At 41.2% G+C, this 24,813-nt stretch overlaps 2 protein-coding genes across 7 annotated transcripts in view; one reads left to right on the forward strand and one right to left on the reverse strand.

The window, feature by feature from the left end:
• sdhaf2 (succinate dehydrogenase complex assembly factor 2) overlaps positions 1 to 24,813 on the reverse strand; it is a 67,837-nt gene that overhangs the window by 20,308 nt on the left and 22,716 nt on the right. The gene's annotated exons all lie outside the window — the stretch shown is intronic.
• On the forward strand, positions 5,548 to 23,425 carry LOC144498820 (transmembrane protein 216-like). 5 transcript variants are annotated; one of them, XM_078220534.1, is made up of 7 exons: positions 5,570 to 5,774; positions 6,370 to 6,386; positions 6,738 to 6,831; positions 8,363 to 8,413; positions 11,248 to 11,340; positions 15,546 to 15,747; positions 20,135 to 23,425. In XM_078220534.1, exons 1-7 carry the CDS (start codon positions 5,765 to 5,767, stop codon positions 20,151 to 20,153), a joined length of 486 nt encoding a protein of 161 aa, XP_078076660.1. In that variant the 5' UTR covers positions 5,570 to 5,764; the 3' UTR covers positions 20,154 to 23,425. The 5 variants fall into 5 exon arrangements, with proteins under 5 accessions (XP_078076663.1, XP_078076659.1, XP_078076662.1 ...); XM_078220535.1 differs by having other exon boundaries at positions 5,616 to 5,754; XM_078220537.1 differs by lacking the exon at positions 8,363 to 8,413 and having other exon boundaries at positions 5,548 to 5,774.

Raw genomic sequence — 24,813 nt, forward strand, 5'->3', positions numbered from 1 at the left:
AGAGGATTGGCTAACTAATAGAATCCCTACAGTGCAGAGGCAGGCCATTCGGCCCATTGAGTCTGCACTGGCTCTCTGACAGAGTATCTTACCCAGTCCCACCACCCTGCTGCATCCCCACCACCCCACACATTTACCATGGCTAATCTATCTTGCCAAACTAAGAGGCAATTTACCAAAGCCAATCAACCTAACTGCACATCTTTGGACTGTGGCAGGAAACAGCACCCAGAGGAAACCCATGCAGACATGGGGAGAATGTGCAAATTCCACACAGTCACCCAAGACCGGAATTGAACCTGGGTCCTTGGCACTGTGTGATGCAGCAGTGCTTTAACCAGAGTGCCAATATGGACAGCGAAAGGGGATCAGAGTTGGGTCTGAACTATTTACAATCTATATTATTGACGTGGATAAAGGGACAAGAATGTATTGTAGCCAAATTTGGTGGTGATACAAAGTTCAAAAAGCAAGTTGTTATGGACAGAGAGGGTCACCTGGTGTTTTGAATTTAGTTTTTAAATCCCTCTGTTTTTGTGATCCAATTTATTAATCTGCAGAAAACTAGAGTTAGTTTATTTTCACATTCAAAGTCAGGGCAAGAGTATCTGCAACATCCCACTCCAAACATGTGCACACATAAAGGGAGGATAGGAAAGAGGAGTTTACAATATATGAACCACAAATGAATATTAGTTTACATCAATTCCAGAATCCAGTGAGGCACTCTGTTACGTAGCACTTCGGGCTCTGCTGGCTGAAGACTGGAGTTATAGCACTGCAAGATGAAGTAGGTACAACAGGTTTGGTTCTGTTGGTACAAAACTTTCTGGAAGACAGTTTTCTAGGTACTAGCTGTTGTCCTGCTGGAGCGTCTGCTTCTTGGTGGTTTCCAGCTGTATGTTAGAGCAGGCTGACGATTTCCCAAAGGCATATAGGAATGGTAACTGGAGTTATGTGACCATCTCCACAATGACTTCAAAAAGGGATGTTTATCCAGTGTCTGGAATTGGCTTTGATTTCAGGACTGATAATATCCCAGTTAAAGTAAAAGTTTAAAGCTTATTTATTAGTCACAAGTAGGCTTACATTCACACTGCAATGAAGTTACTGTGAAAATCCCCTAGTCGCCACACTCTGGCACCTGTTTGGGTACACTGAAGGAGAATTTAGCATAGCCAATGCACCTATTATGTGTTGAAGAAATACCATCGACCCTTAAGGTGAGGTGTTTGGGAAATCATTGTCCAGGCAGATCCACTGACTGCTTATCAGACGCAAATAACATCCCTGTGCTTCCCTTTTGAAGTGAGTCTGGACAGTTGTAGGTGTGATTTGAGTCTGTTAGCAGCTCTCTCGGCACACCAAGGTTGGGTGTGCAAGCCTCCTGGTATGTGTGATGATAGGGGTTTGTACAATGAGGTAGGAGACTCCAGAAGCTGAGAAAATAATTTTGTTCTTGAAACTGGTGGTGGTGGTTCACAGACAAAGAGCCAAGCCTATGATTGGGTAATTTGTAGTAGTCGTCTTTTTAGTTAAGAAAAAATCCATTTTTAAAAATAGCAATAAGGATATGGTTCATCTTATGCCATAGGATCCTAATATTGCAATGGGATATAGATAGGATGAGTGAGTAGGCAGAAATTTAGCTGATGAATATATGGTGTGGCAAAATAAGGTTTCCACTTTAAGAATAGAAAAGCAAAAGATGAGAGATGAGAATACTATAATGCTAATGGATCTGAGTGTCCTCGTACATGAAACACAAAAAAAAAGCATGTAGGTATAAGTAATTAGGAAGGCAAATAAAATGTTAGCCTTTATTGCAAGCGAAATGGCGTATAAAGAAGGGAAGTGTAGTTAAAACTATAAGGCATTGGTGAGACCACACCTGGAGTACTGCATACAATTTTGATCTCCTTATTTACATAGTAGTATATTTGCAAAATATTCAGAAAGGTTCATTAGGTTGATTCCTGAGATGAAGGGGTTATCTTAGGTGTTGAGCAAATTGGGCCAATACTCAGAGTTTAGAAGAATGAGGGGTAATCTTATTAAAACGTAACATTCTGAGGGAGCTTGTCTTCTTAAGCAGTCTGACAAGATGAATAAAAACTTGCAGGGCAAGTGGTATTTGCAGGATTGGGTAGATTGGAGGTTTCTGTGCCCTCTCGGACACTTCTACTTTGCCTCCGTCTCTTGATTTGTTTGCTGCCGTCCTGAATTAACCTTTTCTATTTTGGCCAGTCAAAAGCTAGGGAGCCCCATGAGTCAGCAGGGATGTCTGACCTTCAGGAATGCTTTGATGACACCCCTAAAGCATTTCCAAGGAGGCCGTTGCTTCAGAAGTCAGGTGTCAGGCACATGAATGGCAGAGTGGCACGGTGGCAAAGTGGTTAGCATTGTTACCTCAGCGCCAGGGACCCAGATTCAATTCCGCCCTTGGGTGACTGACATTTCAAAGTTTGCACGTTCTCTCCGTGTCTGCATGGGTTTCTTCCAGGTGCTCCAGTTTCTTTCCACAGTTCAAAGATGGGCAGGTTAGTGGATTGGCCACGCTAAATTCTCCCGTAGTGTCCCAAAATATGTAGATTAGTGTGGTAAATATGTTGGCGGGGGGGGGGGGGGGGGGGTGGGGGGAGCTAGTTAAGATACTCTGTCAGAGAGTTGGTACAGACTCAATGGGCCAAATGGCCTCCTTCTGCACTGTAGGGATTCGATATCCTGCCCAGCAGAACTACTTTTGAATGATTAGCACCTCGATGCTGGACATGTTGTCTTGGGAGAGGATGCTGCTGTTGTACTGCCAGAGTGGTACTGGGGTAATGAGGAATGAAGTTGAGGGCATTCAAGTCGAAGACAGAGTTTTGGTTGAAAAGATCTTCAAAATGTTCTCTCCAGTGGTTCTCTGTAATTGATGAGCTCCCCTCCATGCTTCGTTCTCACTAGAAAGGGTTCTTGAGTGTTTGTGCCCTAGATTATCTTGACAGTGCTGAAGAACCTTGCATGCGATTGGTATTAGAAAGTCTGTCTCTGTTGGGGTTGTCCATTAGGGTCTGGGTGTTTCAGACCGAAATTTAATTTTGATGAGTGGAATATGCTTGGGTTTTGTTTTAACACGTTGGGTGATCATTTTGCACTGACCACCAATGGCCTTGACATAGCAGGGTCCTGGTCCAATGGCAAGGGGGTTCCAACCAAGACAATGAAGGTCATGCTCTGCTGTGGAACATTAGCACAATTTGTGCATGATCATGTGCTGTTGCATATCCCCCCACCCCAGTGCAAAGAGGGCCTGCTGCAACCCAGTTGTGTACACGTCATGTCCCACATCAGCAATAAACTGATCAAAGATACTTCAGCTATTGCAAAAGAGCAGCAAGTCAGTGAATTTATGGTGTAACACATATAGCCCAGAACAGAAATATCTTCTTGATGTCAAGGAGTCCAAAACTTTGAAGCCGAATTTGAAAGACAATTTATATCTAGATTTTTCCAGATCTTTTACATCAGTTACAGATCAAAATTTAAAAATTGTCAAATAGCAGTCTTACTTTTTTCCAATGTAGTCCAGTGCAGTACTACATGTCCAGTAAAGTCCAGCAATTTGAATCCAGAAATGAAAGCTAAATTAATAAGGCTCTAAATACAATGTACAAAATGCTGTCACTATCAGCTTACATACATTTACTACATTGCTGCCTTATTCATACGTAAAATGCTTACATGATTAGTTTATAAATACACTGCTGTACAAAGAAACTTGAGTTCATGGCAAATTAGTCATGTGGCTGGAGCTGCACCTCAGGGATCTGAAAAACAGAAACAATTTGCCCACCCCAGAATATCCCATTAAATCTTTATTTTATCACTTGGCACCTGTCGAATACTGCCCATCGCAGCATTTTCAATTCAGCAGAAAAGACAGGAGACCGGAAAAACTACAAACAATATTATTGTTCAACTGAAACTCTTTTGAAATAGTTGAAGTACTGAGACTCAGCAGTTGTGCATGGTTGTGGTCTCTTCGTCTAAGTAGAACAAATCTGAAACCTGAAAATTAAGTACAGGAATGTTCCCTATCCTTGAAATGGTTCTGGACTGTGAAGAAGGTTCAGTACCTTCAGGCTAGGATGTTCAACACAAGGTCCACATGGAGTGACGGTCAGGTATCTGAAAAAAAAATCAGAACAGACTGCTCCCCATTTCAAACCTCATTGCAACATTTCAAGAATGCATTTTCATCTTCATCAAGTGTCCAGTTTACTGAAGTAGCAAAGGGCTTGGATATCTGAAAGCCTTTTGGCTAAGATCAAGCATCAGATCAAGCCCAAGATGGTGTGTAATGCCTTATCTTGTCAGCTTAGATCTTGTTTGCCTCTCTTGTGGGGAATTGGATTCAATTTGAATTTGGTTTTTGGAGCAAGTAAGGAATGTATTTGGGTTTGCGAGGTCCATTCTGAGCATTGGCTTTGTAACTTTAAGAATGGAGTAAGAAAGATTAGAAGAAAACTAAGAATGTAATTTAATTCATAGCCCCACCCCATATCACAAGCTTACCAATTAATACTATAAGATAATGAAGCGGCTGGATAGGGTAGAGGTGGAGAGATTCTTTCCACTTAGAAAGGAAGCTAGAACTAGAGGGCACAGCCTCAAAATAAAGGGGGGTCAGTTTAGGACAGAGTTGAGGAGGAACTTCTTCTCTCAGAGGGTGGTGAATCTCTGGAATTCTCTGCCCACTGAAGTAGTGGAGGCTACCTCGTTGAATATGTTTAAATCACGGATAGATGGATTCCTGATCGGTAAGGGAATTAGGGGTTATAGGGATCAGGCGGGTGAGTGGAACTGATCCACTTCAGTTCAGCCATGATCTTATTGAATGGCGGGGCAGGCTCGAGGGGCTAGATGGCCTACTCCTGCTCCTATTTCTTATGTTCTTAATACCCATTCCTAGTACCCCCATATGAATTGAATCATATATTACTTGAGGACATTAATAAATAGCAGATGAAATATGAAGAGTTTTTTTGGAAAACACTATTCTGTGTCTTACACAGATCACCACTGTTATAAATTAATAGCTCCAGCAGGTGCCAAAAAAATTAACCCGTGTGATTTGTAAAAATTACCCTCGATCATTTCAAAAACACTTATTTCCTCCCAGAGCCTCTGTTCCCCTCCGAACTGATCTTCCAACTGAGCCGCTTCTGACCAGCCCGGCCCGCGCAAGCGCACAGAACAGCGTGCCTCAGCCCTGTCAGCCAATCAGAGCGTTCAGACAGACTGACCAATCAGGCGACTGAACGGTAAACCAATTAGAGCAGCGCACAGCTTCGGCGGCCGAAGGCTTTTGTCACCTGGGGGCGGGGCTCAGGGGCCCGAGGCGGGGATCAGGGGCCCCCGGGGGGTGGGGCGCAGGGGGCCTAGGAGGCGGGGCGCAGGGGGTCTGGGGGGCAGGGCGCAGAGGGCCCCGGGGGCGGAGCTCAGGGGGCCCGAGGGGTGGGGCCCGGGGGGTGGGGCGCGGGGTGCAGGGGGCGGGGCTCAGGGGGGCCCGGGCGGAGTTCATGGGCCCCGGGGGCGGGCTCAGGGCCCCCCGGAGGCGGGGCTCAGGGGCTCCGGGGAGTTGGTCTGAATCTCGGTCCCGGGAAATTTACCAAACCCAGCGCTCTCCGGGAAGTCGCAAATAAACCGAATCGAACCTGGGCCCGGTTACCAGGAAGTGACGGGGAGACGCTGGAAACTGTTGCTGAGGTAACGCAAAATGGCGCGAGGTGAGTGAAAAGGTGGAGGTGAGGAGAATGAGGCTATTTGGGTGATGGCGAGAGGAGGGTTTGGTTGTGTTTGTTTCGGTGGCTGTCAGTGTGTGTGTGTGTGTGTGGGGGGGATGGGTGAATGGGGGGGATCTTTGTGTGTGTTGAAGTTCTATGTATGTGTGTCTCTGTCTGGGTGTATAGTAGGTGTATCAGTGGGTATCCAGTTTTAGAGTATGAAGTGTCCCAGCCCCGAAGAGCACATTTTATGCACTCACAATTCTGCACAGTCCTACAGCCAGCCAGTACCGAAAAGAGATTAATGAAATCCACCCACCTAATTATAAATTGCACACTAAACTGATAACCTTGCAATGGAAACCTAGTCAACCAGTATTGGCTGGAAACATAGCTCTGCCTGGATTTTGTCCACTTGAGCATATTCAATGCTGAATTATAACATCTTGCCATGTAAGATCAGCGGATACCGCAAGGATTAAGTCTGGACGTTCCTCGTCTGTCTAATGCTGTACCAGGCCACATGGTGTATTTTCAAATTGAGCACTTCCAGGAACTTATCTGCAACAATTTTAATGTCTTTTGTTTTCATTTGCAGCAAAACCTCCTCCAGTTGTATCCTTTTGTAATTTAAGATTGGTGCAAAATTCACTCTTTTGCAGCTGCAAGCACAAAAAGAATCGTGGATTGGAATAGGACAACAAATGAGAATTGAAGTGTTGCTCTTCACTTCTGAGACCTAGCTTCAAAGCCTCCCTTCTGCTGACATTTCCACATGAAATTAACTCTAGGTTTTTTGAACTTGGTTGATATGAGCCAACAGGACAAAGCAAGTTGTACTGAATTGACTGCCTCTTCGAGAAATTGTATCACTAGAAGATTAGACCAACACTGAAGTTCTTTTGAAATAATATAAGCTGCAGTAATAACATTTGTATGTGGTGTTTCCTTAATGTTTTTCATCAGCTCTCCTTGTCTTCAATGGAAGTTTTGCTATTCCTGAATACCTGGTACTATGCTGCTTACTTTGTGGCAGAGATCCTTCTTTTCATATACAAAAGTAAGTTTTGAATCCTGGTGTGAGCGTATTTTAAATATGTTTTCTCTCTTTAATTAATGCCAACAGAACAATGTTGATCACATTATTTTGTAATTAGTGAAAAAGTGTTTCTATATTTTGCTCTTTGATCATTTTATTGAAAAAATGTATTTTATGTCCATACTTTTTGCAGCAATTTTTAAATAGAGGAAAATGCAATGCTTACAATTTTTCTAAATTATATTCCTAGCAGTAAAATGAAAAATTCAGTCAAAAAATAAACATTTCAATTCAAGACTGAAAACTCATAGTTTTTTCTTGTGATTTGTCATAAGAAATAGGAACAGGAAAAGGCCGTTCGGCCCCTTGAGCCTGCTCTGCCATTCAGCACGACTGTGGCTGATCCAACATTCTTCACTTACCTGCCCTTTCCCATAACCCTTGATTCCCTTACTGATCAAAAATCTATCTCAGCCTTAAATATGCACAATGTCTCTGCTCCCACAGTTCTCTTATGCAAGGAGTTCCAAAGACTTACAACTCTCTGAGAGAGGAAATTTCTCCTCATCTCCATCTTAAATTGGCGCCTTTTATTCTGAGACTGTCCCATGAGGGGAAACATCCTCTCAGCATTTACCCTGCCAAGCCCTTTAAGATTTTTATATATTCCAGACATGTCGACTGCCTGTAGAAAAAAACTGAACATTAAAACAGTCTCCTTAAACATAAAAATATATATATACTTATAGGAATAGCACACTATCATCACAATCCCCACTGGGTACAGGTCCCCAACCTGAAAAAGAATCTCTTAGCCCCACCCACTGTTTCCTGCCCATTAGCCAATTCTCTAGCCATGCCTAGACTACCTCCAACACTGTGGACTCTTATCTTATGACTTAACCTTTTTGAAGTACCTTGTTGAATGCCTTTTGGAAGTCCAAATACTCTACTGGTTCCCCTTTAAACACTCTTTTGAGGCTCCTCGAGAATCTCTAATAAATTAGATATGATTTGCCTTTCATGAAGCCATGCTGACTCTGCTTCATTAGATTATGATTTTCCAAATGTACTTCCTTAATAATTGATTGCAACATTTTTGCAACAATAGATGTTGCCAGTGATACTTGATGGGGTACGATTCCATCAGTGCCTTCCACGCCTTTTTTTACTGGCCATTCTTTACATATTGGAGTATCTTTCTACGTAAAGATGTTATATACTTTGTCATATGAGTCCACAGGTAATTTTCAGAGGTCATCACTGCTCAGATCAATCCTATTCTGTTTAGTTTACATTTTCCAGCAGCATAACAATTGGAAATAGCTTATATGGTATATATCAGGGTAAGGCTGCTGAGGCCTCAGCCCCACACAACTGCTTATCTGGCTAATCATGCTTTCTCAGCACACATGGACCATAAAATCTTAAACTCTCGTAGCTGCACAACTTGATACCACATCATGGATTACAGAAACCCAAAGAACCAAATCTTTGAAATACTTAAAGTCAAACCTGGAGATTCATGCTGTTTTGTTGATTGTTTCACCAGCTTCTCCTAAAATTAACAACATCGAACTTGATGTCTCAACAAGTTTAAACAGTGAGTGACTGAGCTATAATATAGATTTCAGGTTTGATATCTACGCTGTTCCAAAATTGTTAATCTTAGCCACGATGGTTAACATTCCTATTTCTGATTATTATTTAAAAATCCCTATAGAATACGTGTGTCTTGGTTGTGATGCTGCTACAATTGAACTGAACATTGATTCCCAGGAGTAAAAATCTGATGTGAATAAATGTCCATAAGGGATAGTACACATGGTACTGGACCTGTCAAAGAACTTTAGGAGAGAAAATTTAGTACAAAGTAGTAGAAAAAGTGCAAGATGAATTGTGTGCCTGGACTAACTGATGTGTCACCAGGCTATAAATTAAAGCTATAATCTGTCAGGATAGCTCCACCAGATTCAGCACCAAGTGACCATCACTATACTTCTGTGCATGTGTTATAGGGCTGCTTGTTCATTGTCTAAGTAAAATGTTAGAGTCTTGCAGCAAAGATATATTCCATAGGGTATAAAACTTGCATTAACACAGAGCTTTAATATAATAAAATGTTCCAAGCTGCTTCACAATATTATCAAAAATAATTAACACTGAAGTATATAAGTAGATATTAATTTAAATGGAAGGGAGTGGGCCTTATTTGCGGAAGGATATATTGGCCTTGGAGGGAGTGCAGAGAAGGTTCACCAGGTTGATGCCAGAGATGGGGGGTGTTGATTATGAGGAGAGACTGAGCAGATTGGGTTTGTATTCGTTGGAATTTAGAGGGCTGAGGGGGGATCTTATAGAGACCTATAAGATAATGAAGGGGCTGGATAGGGTAGAGGTGGAGAGATTCTTTCCACTTAGAAAGGAAACTAGAACTAGAGGGCACAGCCTCAAAATAAAGGGGGGTCAGTTTAGGACAGAGTTGAGGAGGAAATTCTTCTCTCAGAGGGTGGTGAATCTCTGGAATTCTCTGCCCACTGAAGTGGTGGAGGCTACCTCGTTGAATATGTTTAAATCACGGATAGATGGATTCCTGATCGGTAAGGGAATTAGGGGTTATGGGAATCAGGCGGGTAAGTGGAACTGATCCACTTCAGATCAGCCATGATCTTACTGAATGGCCGGGCAGGCTCGAGGGGCTAGATGGCCTACTCCTGCTCCTATTTCTTATGTTCTTATGTTTTCAAGGAGGGGAGAAAGGTGGAGATATTAGATATTAGGGCCCGGACATCTAAAGGAACACCTGCCAGTGATGGTCAAGTAAAGATGGGGATGCACAAGCATTAGACGAACATTGAGTCCTCTCAGTTGTGGGACCAGAGGAGGTTATAATGATTTGGGAGGGCCTAAGAGCATGGAGGGATTTGAAATCCAGGATGAGAATTTTAAAATTGAGACACTGTTGAACTGGGACCGATGTAGATCAGTGAGCACATGGGTGATAGGTGAACAAAACTTGGTATGAGTTAGGCTGTGGGGAGTAAACTTTTCGATGAGTTCATGATTGCAATGGGTGGAAGATGGGAGGCTTGCAAGAAGAGCATTGGAACAGGCAGGAGGTATCAAAAACATGGATAGGCTGAGGTAAGTGCAGAGATAGGCAATGCCATAGAGGCGGAAGTGAGCAGTCGTTATGATAAAATAGGGGTTTGGAATAATCCAAATAGCATTCCCACGTTCCAGCCAATCTGGTTCAGTCTAGGAGAGATGGCTGGAGTCAGTATCTAGGAAATGGAGATTTTGACAGATCAGCAGCAAGGGTCTCAATTTTCCTGATATTTAATTGGAGAAAATTTCTGCTCATCCAATATTTGGTGTCAGATAAGCTGTGTGATGAATCATGTGCCGTGGAGGAGTCAATAGAAGCAGTAGTGAGGTAAAGGTGGGTGACAAAACTGTTGATATACTGGTTAGTTTTGGTTTTAACCTCGTGACAACAGATGTTGTGGCAAAATGCAGCTCTTTGTTCAAGTAATTTCAAGAAAGACTGACTAGTTGGGATTAGATAGTTACTCCCTTCTGAGGATTGTTTGTTGTTTATTTGTAAGTCCTGAAAAGAAAGCCATTCAAAGGAACAAACAGAAGTGATTTGTTTGTTTCTTTAAACCTTTCATTCAAACCATAGGATTCCTACAGTGGAGCAGGAGGCCATTTAGCCCATCGAGTCTGCACCAACTCTCCAAAAAAGCATCTTACTCAGGCTCACCTCCCTGCCCTATCCCTGTAATCCTGTGCATTTATCATGGCCAATCCACCTAACTTGCACATTTTTGGACTGTGGGAGGAAACCGAAGCACCCGAAGGAAACCCACGCAGACACGGGGAGAACATGCAAACTCCACACAGACAGTGACCTAAGGCTGCAATCGAACTTAGGTTCCTGGCACTGTGAGGCAGCAGTGCTAACCACTGTGCTGCCCCAACTGGCTTAAAACTGCTTTATGTCTACTGACCTCAAAACTGGCTTACAACTTAGTTGATGAATAAACCTATTTATTTGCTTATAAAACTGCCCGATCTTCTTTTGAAATTACTTTTGCACTTATTAGAAATCCGAGCATGAATCCAAAGATGATTAACTGGTCTACTGCTTGCCCTGGAAATGTTTTCCCAGATTGCTACTTCTCTTGGCCAACTGACTACTCGTAGGGTTGGGCAATAAAACGCTGGCCAGCCAGCGACACCCATGTCCCACGAATGACTAAAATGAATAAATACAATACTGTTAATGGCTGGTGCTTGCTTGATTTCACTGTCCATCACTAATATGCTTCCCTTGTGGCAGGATCCACTCTTGTCCTATACCAAATCTGTACTTCTGTGTATAAGTTTGCTTTAGCCCTACCTGTAATGTTTTTCTGCTTTGTTATATTGTAGGTCTGCTCTTGCCATATACCCCTGCAAATCTGATCTTGGATCTAGTAATGCTCTTCCTTTACCTTGGAGTTGAAGTAATCAGAATATTTTTTGGTAAGTGATTGTCACGGTGGCCAGTATGTTTATCCTCACCAAGTTACTCCTTAATCTGTTCTTCTATTCCTCTGGCATTTTCTCTTCCTTGGGACCGTATCACCTTTTTCTCACCCCTCATCTCTCATTCAAGATATTCAATTTCTACTGCTTATCCAAGTACCATCTACTCCACCTCTGTATTACCTCTTGGTGAGTCCATCTCGATTCTTTAAACTCTCTCTCGAATTCACTGACCTTCTATCCTTCCTTAATCACTCCCTCCAATAGGAGGGAGTTTGTAACAACCCCCTTGACCTTGCCATCACATATGGCTTTGCAACTCTTGTGCCAATCGAAGTAAAGGCCATCTCTGATCACTTCTTTAATATCGTATTAAAGGAGGCAATGGCCTAGTGGTATTATCACTGGACTATTAATCCAGAAACTCAGCTAATGCTCTGGAGACCCGGGTTCAAATCCCGCCATGGCAGATGGTGGAATTTGAATTCAATAAAAAATATCTGGAATTAAGAATCTACCGATGACCATTGTTGATTGTTGGAAAATTTTTCACTAATGTCCTTTAGGAAAGGAAATCTGCCGTCCTTACCTGGTCTGGCCTACATGTGACTCCAGAGCCACAGCAATGTGGTTGACTCTCAACTGCCCTCTGAACAAGAGCAACTAGGAATGGGCAATAAATGCTGGTTAGCAATGACGCCCATGTCCCACGAATGAATTTTAAAAAACTGTACTCACTTTCCCCATCCAACCCTACTTCCTTCTGTGTCTGCTCCTGGGAAAATAAACTCTCCCAATTCACTTTCGACTGCAGTTTCAACAACTCACTGCCCAGCCTTTGGCTTTCTGTCCAACATAACATTTCCGCAGACACCAATCTTCTCAACCCCATCTCGCCCCACTTTTGATGTCTTTATTCTCAAATACATTTCCGGCCTCTCCTGGCTTATTTTCTTTACTGCAAACCATTTTCTTAAACTTGTCTCCTTCATACTCGCCTCCAATAACGTGTGTGATAAGCTCATGGGCTACTTTGTTATTAAAATTGAGACCATTCAATCAGCTGCTTCTGCCCTTTCCCTAGCCCATGGACCCAACTTCTTTTGGGGTTCTTCCCACTCTAGCCCTCAACAGAAATCTTCCTCTAGTTTCTCTCCGATCTCCCATGTTTGCTTTTGGAGCTCATCTTTTCTGTGTAACACATCTCCTGCTCCCTCGACCCTATTCCCACTCAACTGCTAACCACTCAACTTCCCTTCTTGGTCCCCATGTTGGAGGATATTGTTAACTATTACCCCTCTTCTCAGGTTCTGCCCCCTCCTCCTTCAAGTCTGTTGTCATCACCCCTCTCCTCAAAAAACAAAAACCACCCTTGATTTCTCTGTCTTCCATCTCCAATCCTCCTCCTCTTTCCAAAGTGCTTGAACATGTTGCCCCTTGGTGTCAAAAAGGTATATAGGTTAGGTGGATTAGCCATAGTAAATGTGCAGAGTTATGGGGATAGGGCAGGGGTGAGCCTAGGTAAGATGCTCTTTCAGAGAGTTGGTACAGATTTAATGGGCAGAATGGCCTCCTGCACTGTTGGGTTCTATGAAGACAAAAGAGCTGGTGGTGAGGTTGAGCTGGATGTCATCATCAAAGGCATCAAATGATAAACTGTAGGGCAGTTCCATGAAGGAAAAAGCAGGAAAAACTCCTTGTTTTTTTTATATACTCTATTTTTATTGTGGGCTCACATATAGTGTTGAAGTTTCCCCAGATCTTTCTGCTCCGAGTGGAACATTTTAAAATGAAAATATATATGTGTATATTTTGAAGTACTTGCAGCTCACCTGATAGCCCAGTGGGGAAGATGCAACCTGCAGCAGCCACTCCCTTTCTGTGGCAGAAACATTGCAGAGCACTATACACAGCAGTATGCAAAAAGAGTGAACAGCAAGCATTAAGGAGAAAGAAGAGCAGGATTGGGAGGACAAAAGCTTAGTCAAAGGTTGCGAAGGCTTTTGAAAGCTGGAAATGTTGGAGTTATTGAGGACAAGATTTCCTAAATGCAGGAGCAGTCGTGGTTGAAATACTGGCGACTTCTGGCTTTGAAGGAGCAGGGCACAAGGAAAATGAGAACACTGGTTTTAGAGTGAAGGGTGCGAACATGGGCTTGCAGCTAGAGAATAAAGCTGAGGTAAAGCATAGCAAGGCCATGGACGAGTTTGAAGCTGAGACCCTACATCTTAAAATCAACTTGAGTTTGGGCATCCAGTGACAAATAGATATAATTCCCTTCCTAACCACCCATTTCCCTGCATCATCCCTCAGCATCATGTTTGATTCTTTACCTCATTCCTCAACATGGAGCACTAACTTTTCTAATGTTGTATACCTAGGTTTGGTTTATCTCTAATTGAACTAAAGATCATGTTAACCCTGAGGTACTACTCTTCCCAGAGCAGCCATGGCTTTGTGTTAGCATTCTCACCTCTGAGTCAGAAGGTTAATAGTTCAAGTCCTATTCCAGAGACATGAGCCATTTAATCCAGTTTGACACTTCAGTGCAGCTCTGATGGAGTGCTATGCTGTCAGAGATTACCTTTTGAATGAGATGTTAACTCAACTACGTCTGTCCCATTAGGTGGATATAAAAGATGCTGCAGCATTATTTCAAAGATGAACAGAAAAGTTCTTCCCTTCTCAATCAAGATCACTAAAAATAATCTGGGTGTTATCACATTGCTATTTGTGGATTCTTACTGTGAGCAAATTGTTTGCAGTATTTCCTATATTACAATAATGACTGCACTTTTACATAGTACTTCATTGGTTATAAATTGCTCTGAGGTGTAGTGAAGTTATAAAAGGTGCTAGTAAAATGCAAGCTTTCCTGTTTTAACTTCCCAAGACCAGATTTTTAAAAAGGTTTTTTATTTGTTAGTGTCGCAAGTAGGCTTACATTAACACTGCATTGAAGTTACTGTGAAAATCCCCTAGTTGCCACACTCTGGCACCTGTTCGAGTACACTGAGGGCGAATTCAGCATGGCCAATGCACCTAACCAGCACATCTTTCAACTGCGGGAGGAAACTGGAGGACCCGAAGGAAACCCACGCAGACACGGGGAGAATGTGCAGTCTCCGCAGAGACAGTGACCCAAGCCAGGAATTGAACCCGGGCCCCTAGTGCTGTGAGGCAGCAGTGTTAACCACTGTGCCACCCTGCCGCCCTACCTGAACAAGCTGAGATCTTGAAATACCCCTCATGGCATCCCTAATGCAGGTCACATGCTTCTGACAGTAGATGTTATTTTGGACCTTGCTGTGCTCTTTCATACCTATACTGGTTGAGATGTCTTAGTTCATTTGAGAGTCAGTAACAGTGGTTACCAGGATAATCTGACTGGACACCATATCCTGGGATTAGAATTAACAAAACCAAGGGAAACGTTCATGTTTGGGGTCTGTCGGGTCTAATAAAGTTTGCAACAAAGCAAACACAGAAGTTAAAATGTACCACAAATAAAAACAGAAAATGCTGGAATTGCCCATCAGGTCAGGTAGCATCTGTGGAGAGAGAGACAGAATTAACATTTCAGGTGGATGGCTTTTCATCAGAACTGAGTACTTATGAAAGTATTTGACATTACTGAACCTGAGAAAGTCTCTATGAAAGACCCTCAACATATAGAAATTCTGTGGTTGAAACTCCAAAAATGTCTTGTAGTTACAGAGACCAAGGCAAGATGCAATAGAATCTGACAAAGAAGGTGCTTGTAATTAAAATTAAAAGAATCTTAGGAGAGGCGAGAGGATCGAAAGAGGGTGAGGAATCGAATAATAGAGGGAGTTTCAATGGTGGAATAGAACTGGAACATGATCAATCATGAAGTGAGCAACTTGCCTTGATGAGAAGGAAGCAGTTCACTGTTAGAGACTGGGTTAAAGATTCCAGATGTTGACTTCTGTGGAACACATTGGATGGGAAAGCAGTGAGCGGCATGGGGAAGTAAGGTGACATGGGGCAGAAACTGCTGATTGAGTGTTGATTAGGTGAGGGCTGATGCCTTTTGTGGCTCAAGAGTTTCTAGGATCATAAATGAAGTTTGAAGCACCAGAGGTGATAGAACTGTATTATAGCAAGAAGCCACCACTTTGGTGGGGAGGAGCGAATGTATAATGAATTCCGTCATTAACTTACTGTTAATTTTTTCTTAGGTTCTAAGGGGAATCTGTCCCAGCGTAAAGTGCCTTTCTCTATTAGCCTGGTGCTACTTGGACCATCAACAATAATGGCTGTTTATTATATGCTGCTCCAGACTTATGTTCTGAGGCTGGAAGTGATTATCAATGCAATACTATTAGTATTTTACGTCTTTGAATTGCTTCTGTACATTGTGGGTTTGATAAGCTTCTCAAGGTGAGTTGAACAATATGTCCTTGTCAATTTCTAGATGTTAGTTTTTCTTAAATGGTTGTGCCTTGTCTGCATTTAGTTGTGTAAATCTCACTAATATAAATGTTGTTACTGGTTTGAAAGTGACACTGAAATTTTGAAGTATTTCCTGCCAATATGAACCCAATCCATCCTTCCTTCCTTATAAAAATATTGATTCTTGCTGCGTTGCAGTCTTGAGCAGTAGCGTGCCTCACACAACTTGGTCAGTGACCAATTTTCTTATGAGAGACTGATCAGTTGGTGTCAGCAGGCTATTTTTCTTTGACAGCATTGAAATTGAGCCAATTCCTAGTCCAATATTCATTGGAGAATAACAGATAGTTATCAGGAGTGGGAACCTTGGCTAATGGTTTTTCCACTTCTAGACACAAGGCCCTTCTACTTCCCAGTTGTGATAAACTAACTCAACACTGAGGAAGTTTGAATTTAGGCCCTTCAACACATGTTGTTTAATCCAAAATCATATTGTGCATAGAATCATCACTATGAAAGTTATCCTTTTCTTCAATTATGGAGAAAGCTATGTAATATGAGAGAAGACAGAGTACATCAAATGGTAATTGGGTGACATTTGGTTTTGTGAGACATCTTTTGTGAGGAAAGAAAGACTGAAGGAGGCAAACCATTCTGGAATTCTCTGTCCTGAGAAAAGTGAGGTATATTAGGACACGGGGAATACATTTTGATTTCAAAATAGAGAATGCAAGAAAAAGGAATAGTGAGAAGGTTTTTTTTTAAACTTTGAATTAGAATAGCCTGAATCAAGTGAAAAGGATACTTCCACAAAACTGCTCCATCAGATAGAGTAGAGGCAGAGTGAGAAAAATTGATTGTACTGTACAAAAGTAAAAAAAGAACAAGGCTATCAGACTTACTTAAACTTGTTCCATCCGGTGGGCAGTGTAAACTTGTACAGTGAACATTATCCTCAAATAATGTCACCTCCAGGAAAAAGCAAAAGAAACAAAACCCAATTCCCACTAAATTTTGAGATTGTTGGGATTTTTTGCTCTATGCAGGAACTAGGAACAGGAGTAGGCCTGTGAACCTGCTCCACTATTTATTATGATCATGGCTGATCATCTAACTGAATAACCTGTTTCCTCTTTTCCCCCTATATGCTTTCATCCCTTCAGCCCCAAGAGACATATTCTTGAAAACATGCAATATTTTGTCCTCAACTGCTTTCTGTGGTAAAGAATTTCACTCTATGGGTGAAGAAAGTTCTCTTCATCTCAGTCCTGACAGTGCCAGAGATCCGGGTCCATTTCGGGCCTTGGGTGACTGATTGTGTGGAGTTTGCACATTCTCCCCAAGTCTGCATTTGTTTCCTCCAAGTGCTCTGGTTTCCTCACACAGTCCAAAGGCGTGCAGGTTAGGCAGATTGGCCGTGCTAAATTGCCCCTTTAGTGCCCCAAATTGTGTAGATTAGGGGGACTAGTGAAGTAAATATGTGGGGTTACAGGTATAGGGTTTGGGTAAGATGCTCTTTCAGAGAGTTGGTGCAGATTTGATGGGCTGAATGACCACCTTAAGCACTGCAGGGATTCTATGATTCTATAAATGGTTTACCCCATTTCCTCAGACTGTGACCCTTGGTTCTGGACTCACCTGCCACTGGGAAGATCCATCCTGTATCTATCCTATCCAGTCCTGTTAGAATTTTATAGGTTTCACTGAGATCCCCCCCATATTCTTCTAAACTCCACCGCATATAATCCTAACTGATTCAGTCATTCCTCAGACATCAGTCTCACCATCCCAGGGATCAGTCTGGTACACCTTCGCTGCACTCCCTCCATAGCAAGAACATCCTCCTTCAGATAAGAAAACTACACACAATATTCCAGATGTGGTCTCACCAAGGCCTTGGATAACTGCAGCAAGACATCCCTGCTCCTGTACTCAAATCCTCTTGCTCGGAAGGCCAGCATACCATTTACCTTCTTCACTATCTACTGTACCTGCATGCTTACTTTCAGTGACTTGTGTGCAAGGACACCCAGGTTTCATTGCACATTCTCTCCATGTTTGCATGGGTTTCCTGTGGGTGCTCCGGTTTCCTCCCACAGTCCAAAGATGTGTGGGTTAGGTTGATTGGACATGCTAAATTAACCCCTTAGTGTCCCGGGATGTGAAAGGTTAGCGGGATTAGTAGGGTAGCTAAGCGGGGATAGGACCAGGGTGGGATTGGTGTCGGTGCAGATTCGATGGGCCGAATGGCCTCCTTCTGCACTGTAGGGATTCTATGATCTATGAACCTCCTGTTAAATAATGGGGTTACATTAGCTACCTTTCAGTCCATGGGAACTGTTCTAGAATCTATAGAATCTTGGAAGATGACCGCCAATGCATCCACTATTTCTAGGGCCATTTCTTTCAATACTCTAGGATGTAGATTATCAGGCCCTGGGGATTTATCAACCTTCAATCCCATCAATTTCCCCACACCATGTCCCAACTATAATAACCCCCATGAGTTCCATGGGGAAATCTCTAATTGACCTCCCTGTGGGACTTATTGAATATGAGTTCCCTTGGTAACAGGCCTGCTCAGGTGGAACTCGTCATCTGAACGCTTTACAAGACAAACATCAGGAAGGATCTGCAGAACTATTATCCTAACTGAGATTTGTGTATGTATGCCATGGGGTAGTGGCTTTACTTTACGTTTAGCAATAAATACTGTTCCTTTCCAGTTGGGCTTCCTGAGATATTACACCTACTCATACGGATTTCCTACAATTGCTCCCTCTCACTAAACACGGTGTTCCCAACGTTTTTGGTATGTTTGTGTGCTCCTTTGTGAAGACAGAACCAAAGTATGCATTTAGTTGGTCAGCCATTTCCTTGTTCCCCATTATAAATTTCCCTGTTTCTAATTGTAAGGGACGTATGTTTGTCTTCACCAATCTTTTATTCTTCACATACCTATAGAAGCTTTTGCAGTTGGTTTGTTTTGTTCCCCGCAAGCTTACTCTTGTACTCTATTTTCCCCTTTTTAATCATTCCCTTGGTCGTCCTTTGTTAAATTCTAAACTGCTTCCAATCCTCAGGCCTGCTGTTTTTTTCTGGCTGATTTGTATGCCTCTTCCTGATTTCCCCTGTAAATCATGGTTTGGCCACCTTTCCCGTTTTATATTTGCACTAGACAGGAATGAAGAACTTTTGTAGTTCACTCATGTGTTCTTTGAATGTTTGCCATTGCCTATCCACCATTATCCCTTGAAGTAATATTATCTAATACATCATAGCCAACTTGCACCTCATACCATCACTCTTTTCTTTATTTAGACTCAGCACCCTAGTCTCAGAATCAACTACGTTACTCTCCATCTTAATGAAAAATTCTATCATATTATGGTTGCTCATTCCACCCCCCCCGAAAAGGGGCCTCGCACAACTAGATTGCAGATTTCTCATTATACAATACCCAGTCTAGGATGGTCTGTTCTTCGACTTGGTTCCTCAACATATTGGTCCAGAAATCCATCCCATGCATACTTCTGGAATTCCTTTTCTATGGTATTGTTACTAAGTTCATTAGCCCAATCTAAATGCAGATTCAAGTCACCCATAATTATGTATGTTTCTTTATCACATGCATCTCTAATTTCCTGTTTAATGTCATCCCCAACATCACCACTACAGTATGGGGTCTATACACGACCTCACTAATGTTTTTTGCCCCTTGGTGTTTCTCAGCTGCACCCATACAGATTTCACATCATGGACATAATACCCTTACTCACTATTGCATTAATTTTCTCTTTAACCAGCAATACAAACCTTTTTGTCTGTCCTTCCTAAATACTGAATATCCCTGAATATCCTACATTCTTAAATGGCTGTGCAGTGTTTGCATTTGATTGTATAAATCTCACTCATATAAATCTTGATAAAAGTTTGAAAATAACATTGAAATTTAGAAATATTTCCTGCCAATGTGAAGCCCATCTACCTTTCTTCTTGTAAAAGTATTGCATTCTTTGCTACTACAGTCAAACAAGTTCCAGGAGTCTAGAATTGTTCATTATGATTCATAGTTTAAATTAATTAAACTTTTATCCCCACTTCTGGCAATGTTTTCTTCTCTCAGGAACATATCAAGTGTCCTTTAAAAGAAGCTGTAAAGATCTCATGATTGTATCACTCACCATGTGTTGTGGAAATTCATGCAAGGAAACACTGACTGAAAATCTAATCTAACTCTTTGCCTATGTGTTTAATGGGTCATTACCTCTAGTCCTATTGCTCTCTATTTAAAATATTGAAGTAATTTCCATGTGCAAGTATCTATGGTAGCTGAAAGACTATTCTAATTTTTAAGTTTATTTTGTTTTCTTAGTGTAATCATCAATGACTGAGAATCTGAAGAGATGGAATGAGGCCCTTAACCGATGAAATGTTTCTCTACCCTGACTTCAAATTAATTGTAACATATTTTATGCTGTTTTTGTAAGTGGTTGTCTTAAGGATAACATTTCCAATATTTTGTACAGTTATATCTTCACTCGATTTATTTTGCTCAATTTATTTTGTTTGTTGTGTTCCCTTTCTTTTGTTCTCTTTTCCCAACATCAGCTGTGGAAAGCAGTTTAGATGTTAAATCCACTCTTGAGTCAGCCCTATTTGGGTGTATGAGGGCAACCTTGAGCCATCTTTCACTCTGGTTTGTTCCCTCCTTGTAAAGCAATGTAATCTTTGGTGAAATGTCTCTGCACGCACCCTTATTTGCTCTCTTTCTCTCATGCTTTCTGAAAGCTTTTAACTCATGCAGGCTTATGGCCAAATTTCATTTGTGAACCTACAATGAGTGTCAATAAGTCCAAATGGAGTGTTAGCTGTGGAAGGCATCAAAGTCAAGTCTGATTTGACCCACAGGCAAATCCATATGCAAGCATACTTTCTTGAGTGTCAAAAGATGGTCATCAAGAATAACCTGCTTGATTCCTCCTCACTATTCTGAGGACATTGATGTATGTCAATTGAAGTATGTAAAGGATCTACAAAATATTGTAGATCAAGTCCAATCTAGAAGTTTAAGACTATGGATTGAATATGAACGTGAAAAAGACAAAAACAATGGTATTGGAAGGAATATATTAGAAGAAATTAGATTGAAGTGGATGGTTTCACACTGAACAAGTAGATAGGTTTGCTTCTGTAGGACAAATTATAACAGAAGATGGCAGGTGTGATATCAAAATTAGAAGAAGGATAGAAAATGGAGGATGTGAAGATGAAGTATGTGTTAACAATAAGAAAACTCAAGCTTGTAACAAGGAAAAAAACTCTCAAGATGTGAAATTCTATCCACTTTTCTGTATGCTTCAGAAACCTGGACAATAAGATCTGTGAGGAGTCCTTTGAGATGTGGATGTTAAGACATATTCCACATACAGACCTTAAGATAAATGAAGAGGTATTTGAAATGTGAAAAGTGCAAAGAACTCTAAAAAGTGACATCAAGAAAAGAAAATTTCAGCTTTTGGCCATTTGATCAGAACTGAAAAGCTACAGAGATCTCCCCTAGAAGAAAAAATGGAGGGCAGCAGAAAGAGGAGTTGACCTAGGCGTAGTTAAATGACAGATGTCAGAGTGGTTGCAGAAAAAATACAGTGGGCAAGTGTGAAAAGTTACAGATGAGCATGACAGTAGATCTCCTGCCAGGAGTATCTACAAGCAGCAGCATAAGTATATAATACAGATGGCTGCGGAGATATAGGCCAGAGATCAGATCTTCCTGATTTCAGTGGCTTGGTATTATATCATAAAATGTATTTTACCCTCTGAATGATGAGGGATTCCATCTAATATTTTTAATTTAATACACTAGTGGATCTTTCTTACCATTCTTACCATTTCTTACCATTACTAAATCTGAGTATATAATGTTTGAGTATTCTATCAGAGAATGCACAATGGAAAGGTCCTTGAGACTTTATTGATCATCCAATGACTTTCTCTTAGTGCCTCTGTTGCTTTCTGAATTAATTATATGTGCCTCTTGCTTCTGAATTACCTGGGTTTTAGATCTAGTTCAAGTTAGTGAAGACTGCTGTCTTTGTACAATGCTGCTGTCATTCACTGGAACAGCTGTGCTGATCTTTGAGGTTTAGCTCTGCTTTCCAGTTCCACCTTGAACACTAATGACTGTACAGGCTAACAATATTTTAACATTTAAATCTTTGACGGACAACTCTTTGCCATGACACTAAAACTCCAACTTCTTTTACACCTGTCCAAAAATAGACGGTCAATAGACCACACTTAAAGTACTTATTTTCCTTCCAAAATATGAATGTGGGTACTAAGAAACTGACCATAGAAACATCAAAACTGGAGTAGGCCACTTAGTCCCTCAAGCCTGGTTTGCCATTCAGTAAGATCTTGCTTGATATGCAACGTAACTGCCTTTGTTCCATATTTTCTCAAAGGCTTTGGCTGAATATATCAATTTCAATTTTAAAACTATCAGTTGATCTAGGATCAACATCAGACTCACCGAAGGAATGATAATCAATCATTTTACGACAAAATAGTCCTTACTTTCCATCAGAAATACTTGCAAAAATATTTGTGTGATCATACTTGCCCAAGTTCCTTTTGCCATCCATGGTGATTTGCTAATAATCAAATGTTTTTAATCAGTTATTGTACCCTTCCTTAAAATTTGGGTTAAGGCTAGATGGTGAAACAATTCAGATAAAAGTTGTGGGCTGTATCAACTGAACTCCCATTCACTGGTTGTTGAGGCTCACTTTGTTAACTGAAGCACACGTTGATGTTGTTTTTCCTTTTCTTCATGTCTTTGCCTATACTGATATTTATTTCAATCATTGTCAATCCTCCTTGTAGCTGTGCCATTAATTTTCCTCTTTGTTAGCCTACGTATGCTACCAATAGCTCACCTCCACCAATGAGACAATTCTGAACTTTTGTGCTCCTAGTAACTTCTATTTGCTTATGATAACTTCACCTTAAAATTTATATATCCTGTTTGGACTATGGATGAGATTTATCCCACTTTAGCTGCCATCAGTTGATAGGGTTTGGTTACTCTCAGTAGTTTAACTTGTGTTTGTAGCAAGTGGGAATAAAAACAAGTGTTCATGCACCGAATCAGCACCTTTACGGCAGAATTGGTGGGTCTATAAGAATTACTGTTCTAATTGCAATATCAAATGAAATGCAGTAAATACTGCAGATACAGATTTGTCCTTTTTAAGCACAGTCGCATTAAAAATATACTACGGAAATTCTTGTCACTGGCACATTGTGTGGTTACAGAAAATCACTTGGGTATGTTCTGAGATCACTAAAGGATTCTTTTGTGGCTGGGAAGTTTTTTAAACTAAGAAATTACTTTTTATACTTTTTTAAGAGTGTGATATAAATTTGTATCATTAGAAACATCTTTGAATAGTTTACTTATGTGTATAATACATACCTTTCTAACTGTACTAACTTGCTTAATCACAGAAACATCCTCATTGTATTTATGGAAAGAAATGTAATGTTATATCTATTAGCAGATTATCTTAACTTTAATTTGTGTGATTTATATATTATATATTTGTACCAGTTTTTTAAACTGTCCTCATTTAAATAATCTTCTCAGCCAAATTAAAGCATTTTTATAAAATCTATGATTTTTTTTTAATACATAGGGAAAACAGTCTGGGTAACACAACCTGGGCTCCCTAGCTGGAAATACTGCTATTTGGAGCCTCTTTTATGCCAATTAGTCCCACAAGTCTGTTTTGCCATTCACAGATCATGGCTGGTCTGTGACCTGTTTCATATTTCCCAAATCTTATCAAGCTCAGATTTAAAATAAACAACAATTGATGTTAGGTCAAATATTAATCAAAGAGAGCTTCCAACTCCTACTGTTGTACATTGTGGGCGAGATCTTCTGGCTCTTCATGCTGGCAAGATCTTCTGGTCCTGCCAACAGCGCTCCCCTGCCATGGATTTCCTGGCGACGTAGGTGGATTCAATGGGACATCCCATTTGCAACAGCGAAAGCAGAAGATCCTGCCACGGGCCAATGGCGGGCTGCCTCCCACCACTGAGAAACACGCCGCAAGGAGGCTGAGAATCCTGCCGAATGTTTCCTAATTTCACTCCTGAAAGTTCTCTCTCTAATTCTTGGAGATTATAGGTCCCAGTCCTCAACTTCCCAACCAGCCTCGAGATATACAAAGGAATTAACAGATTTGATAGAATTTTTATAATATACACTCAAAAATATGTTTATGGTGTGGTGGAGGCAACCTTTTTCCTTTTCTGCATTTTTATTATAGAAAACCTCAAAGACACTTTTCGTAGTTTGCACTGTGCCAATAATTGTTGAACAGGGTCCTTTAAAGCTGTACGACAGCCATACCACATGTGACAGAGTCTGCAGATTTGAGTCACACTTGTGACTGTCTGAGTAATCTATCATCCAGAGATCTTACATGTGCTTCTAAAAAAACAAAACACAAGTATATGGGGCAGCACGGTAGCACAGTGGTTAGCACTGCTGCTGCACAGCGCCAAGGACCAGGGTTCGATTCCCGGCTTGGGTCACTGTCTGTGTGGAGTTTGCACAATCTCCCCGTGTCTGTTTGGGTTTCCTCCCACATTCAAAGATGTGCTGGTTAGGTGCATTGACCCGAACAAGCGCCGGACTGTGGCGACTAGGGGAATTTCACAGTAACTTCATTGCAGGATTAAGGTAAACCTTACTTGTAACTAATAAATAAACTTTACTAATAAATAAAGTTTAACTTTACTTCATATGGAAAAGGGAGCTACAACTTTGATGGTACGACCTATAGCTTCAAAGGAATGACCCTAATTCTATCCTTTGCACTACCCAGCTTCTCCTTTCTCTTCAAATAAAAATACCTTTCAACATCTTACACTAAACTAGATATTGCTTAGCTTCTTGCATTTTCTTTCCTTAATGCTTATAATTGAATCCTGCCTATGATTATTAATCCTCACACCAATTCATCATGTTTATGAACTTGT

This window comes from Mustelus asterias, chromosome 9, assembly GCF_964213995.1.
Source record: "Mustelus asterias chromosome 9, sMusAst1.hap1.1, whole genome shotgun sequence".
Lineage (NCBI taxonomy): Eukaryota > Metazoa > Chordata > Chondrichthyes > Carcharhiniformes > Triakidae > Mustelus > Mustelus asterias.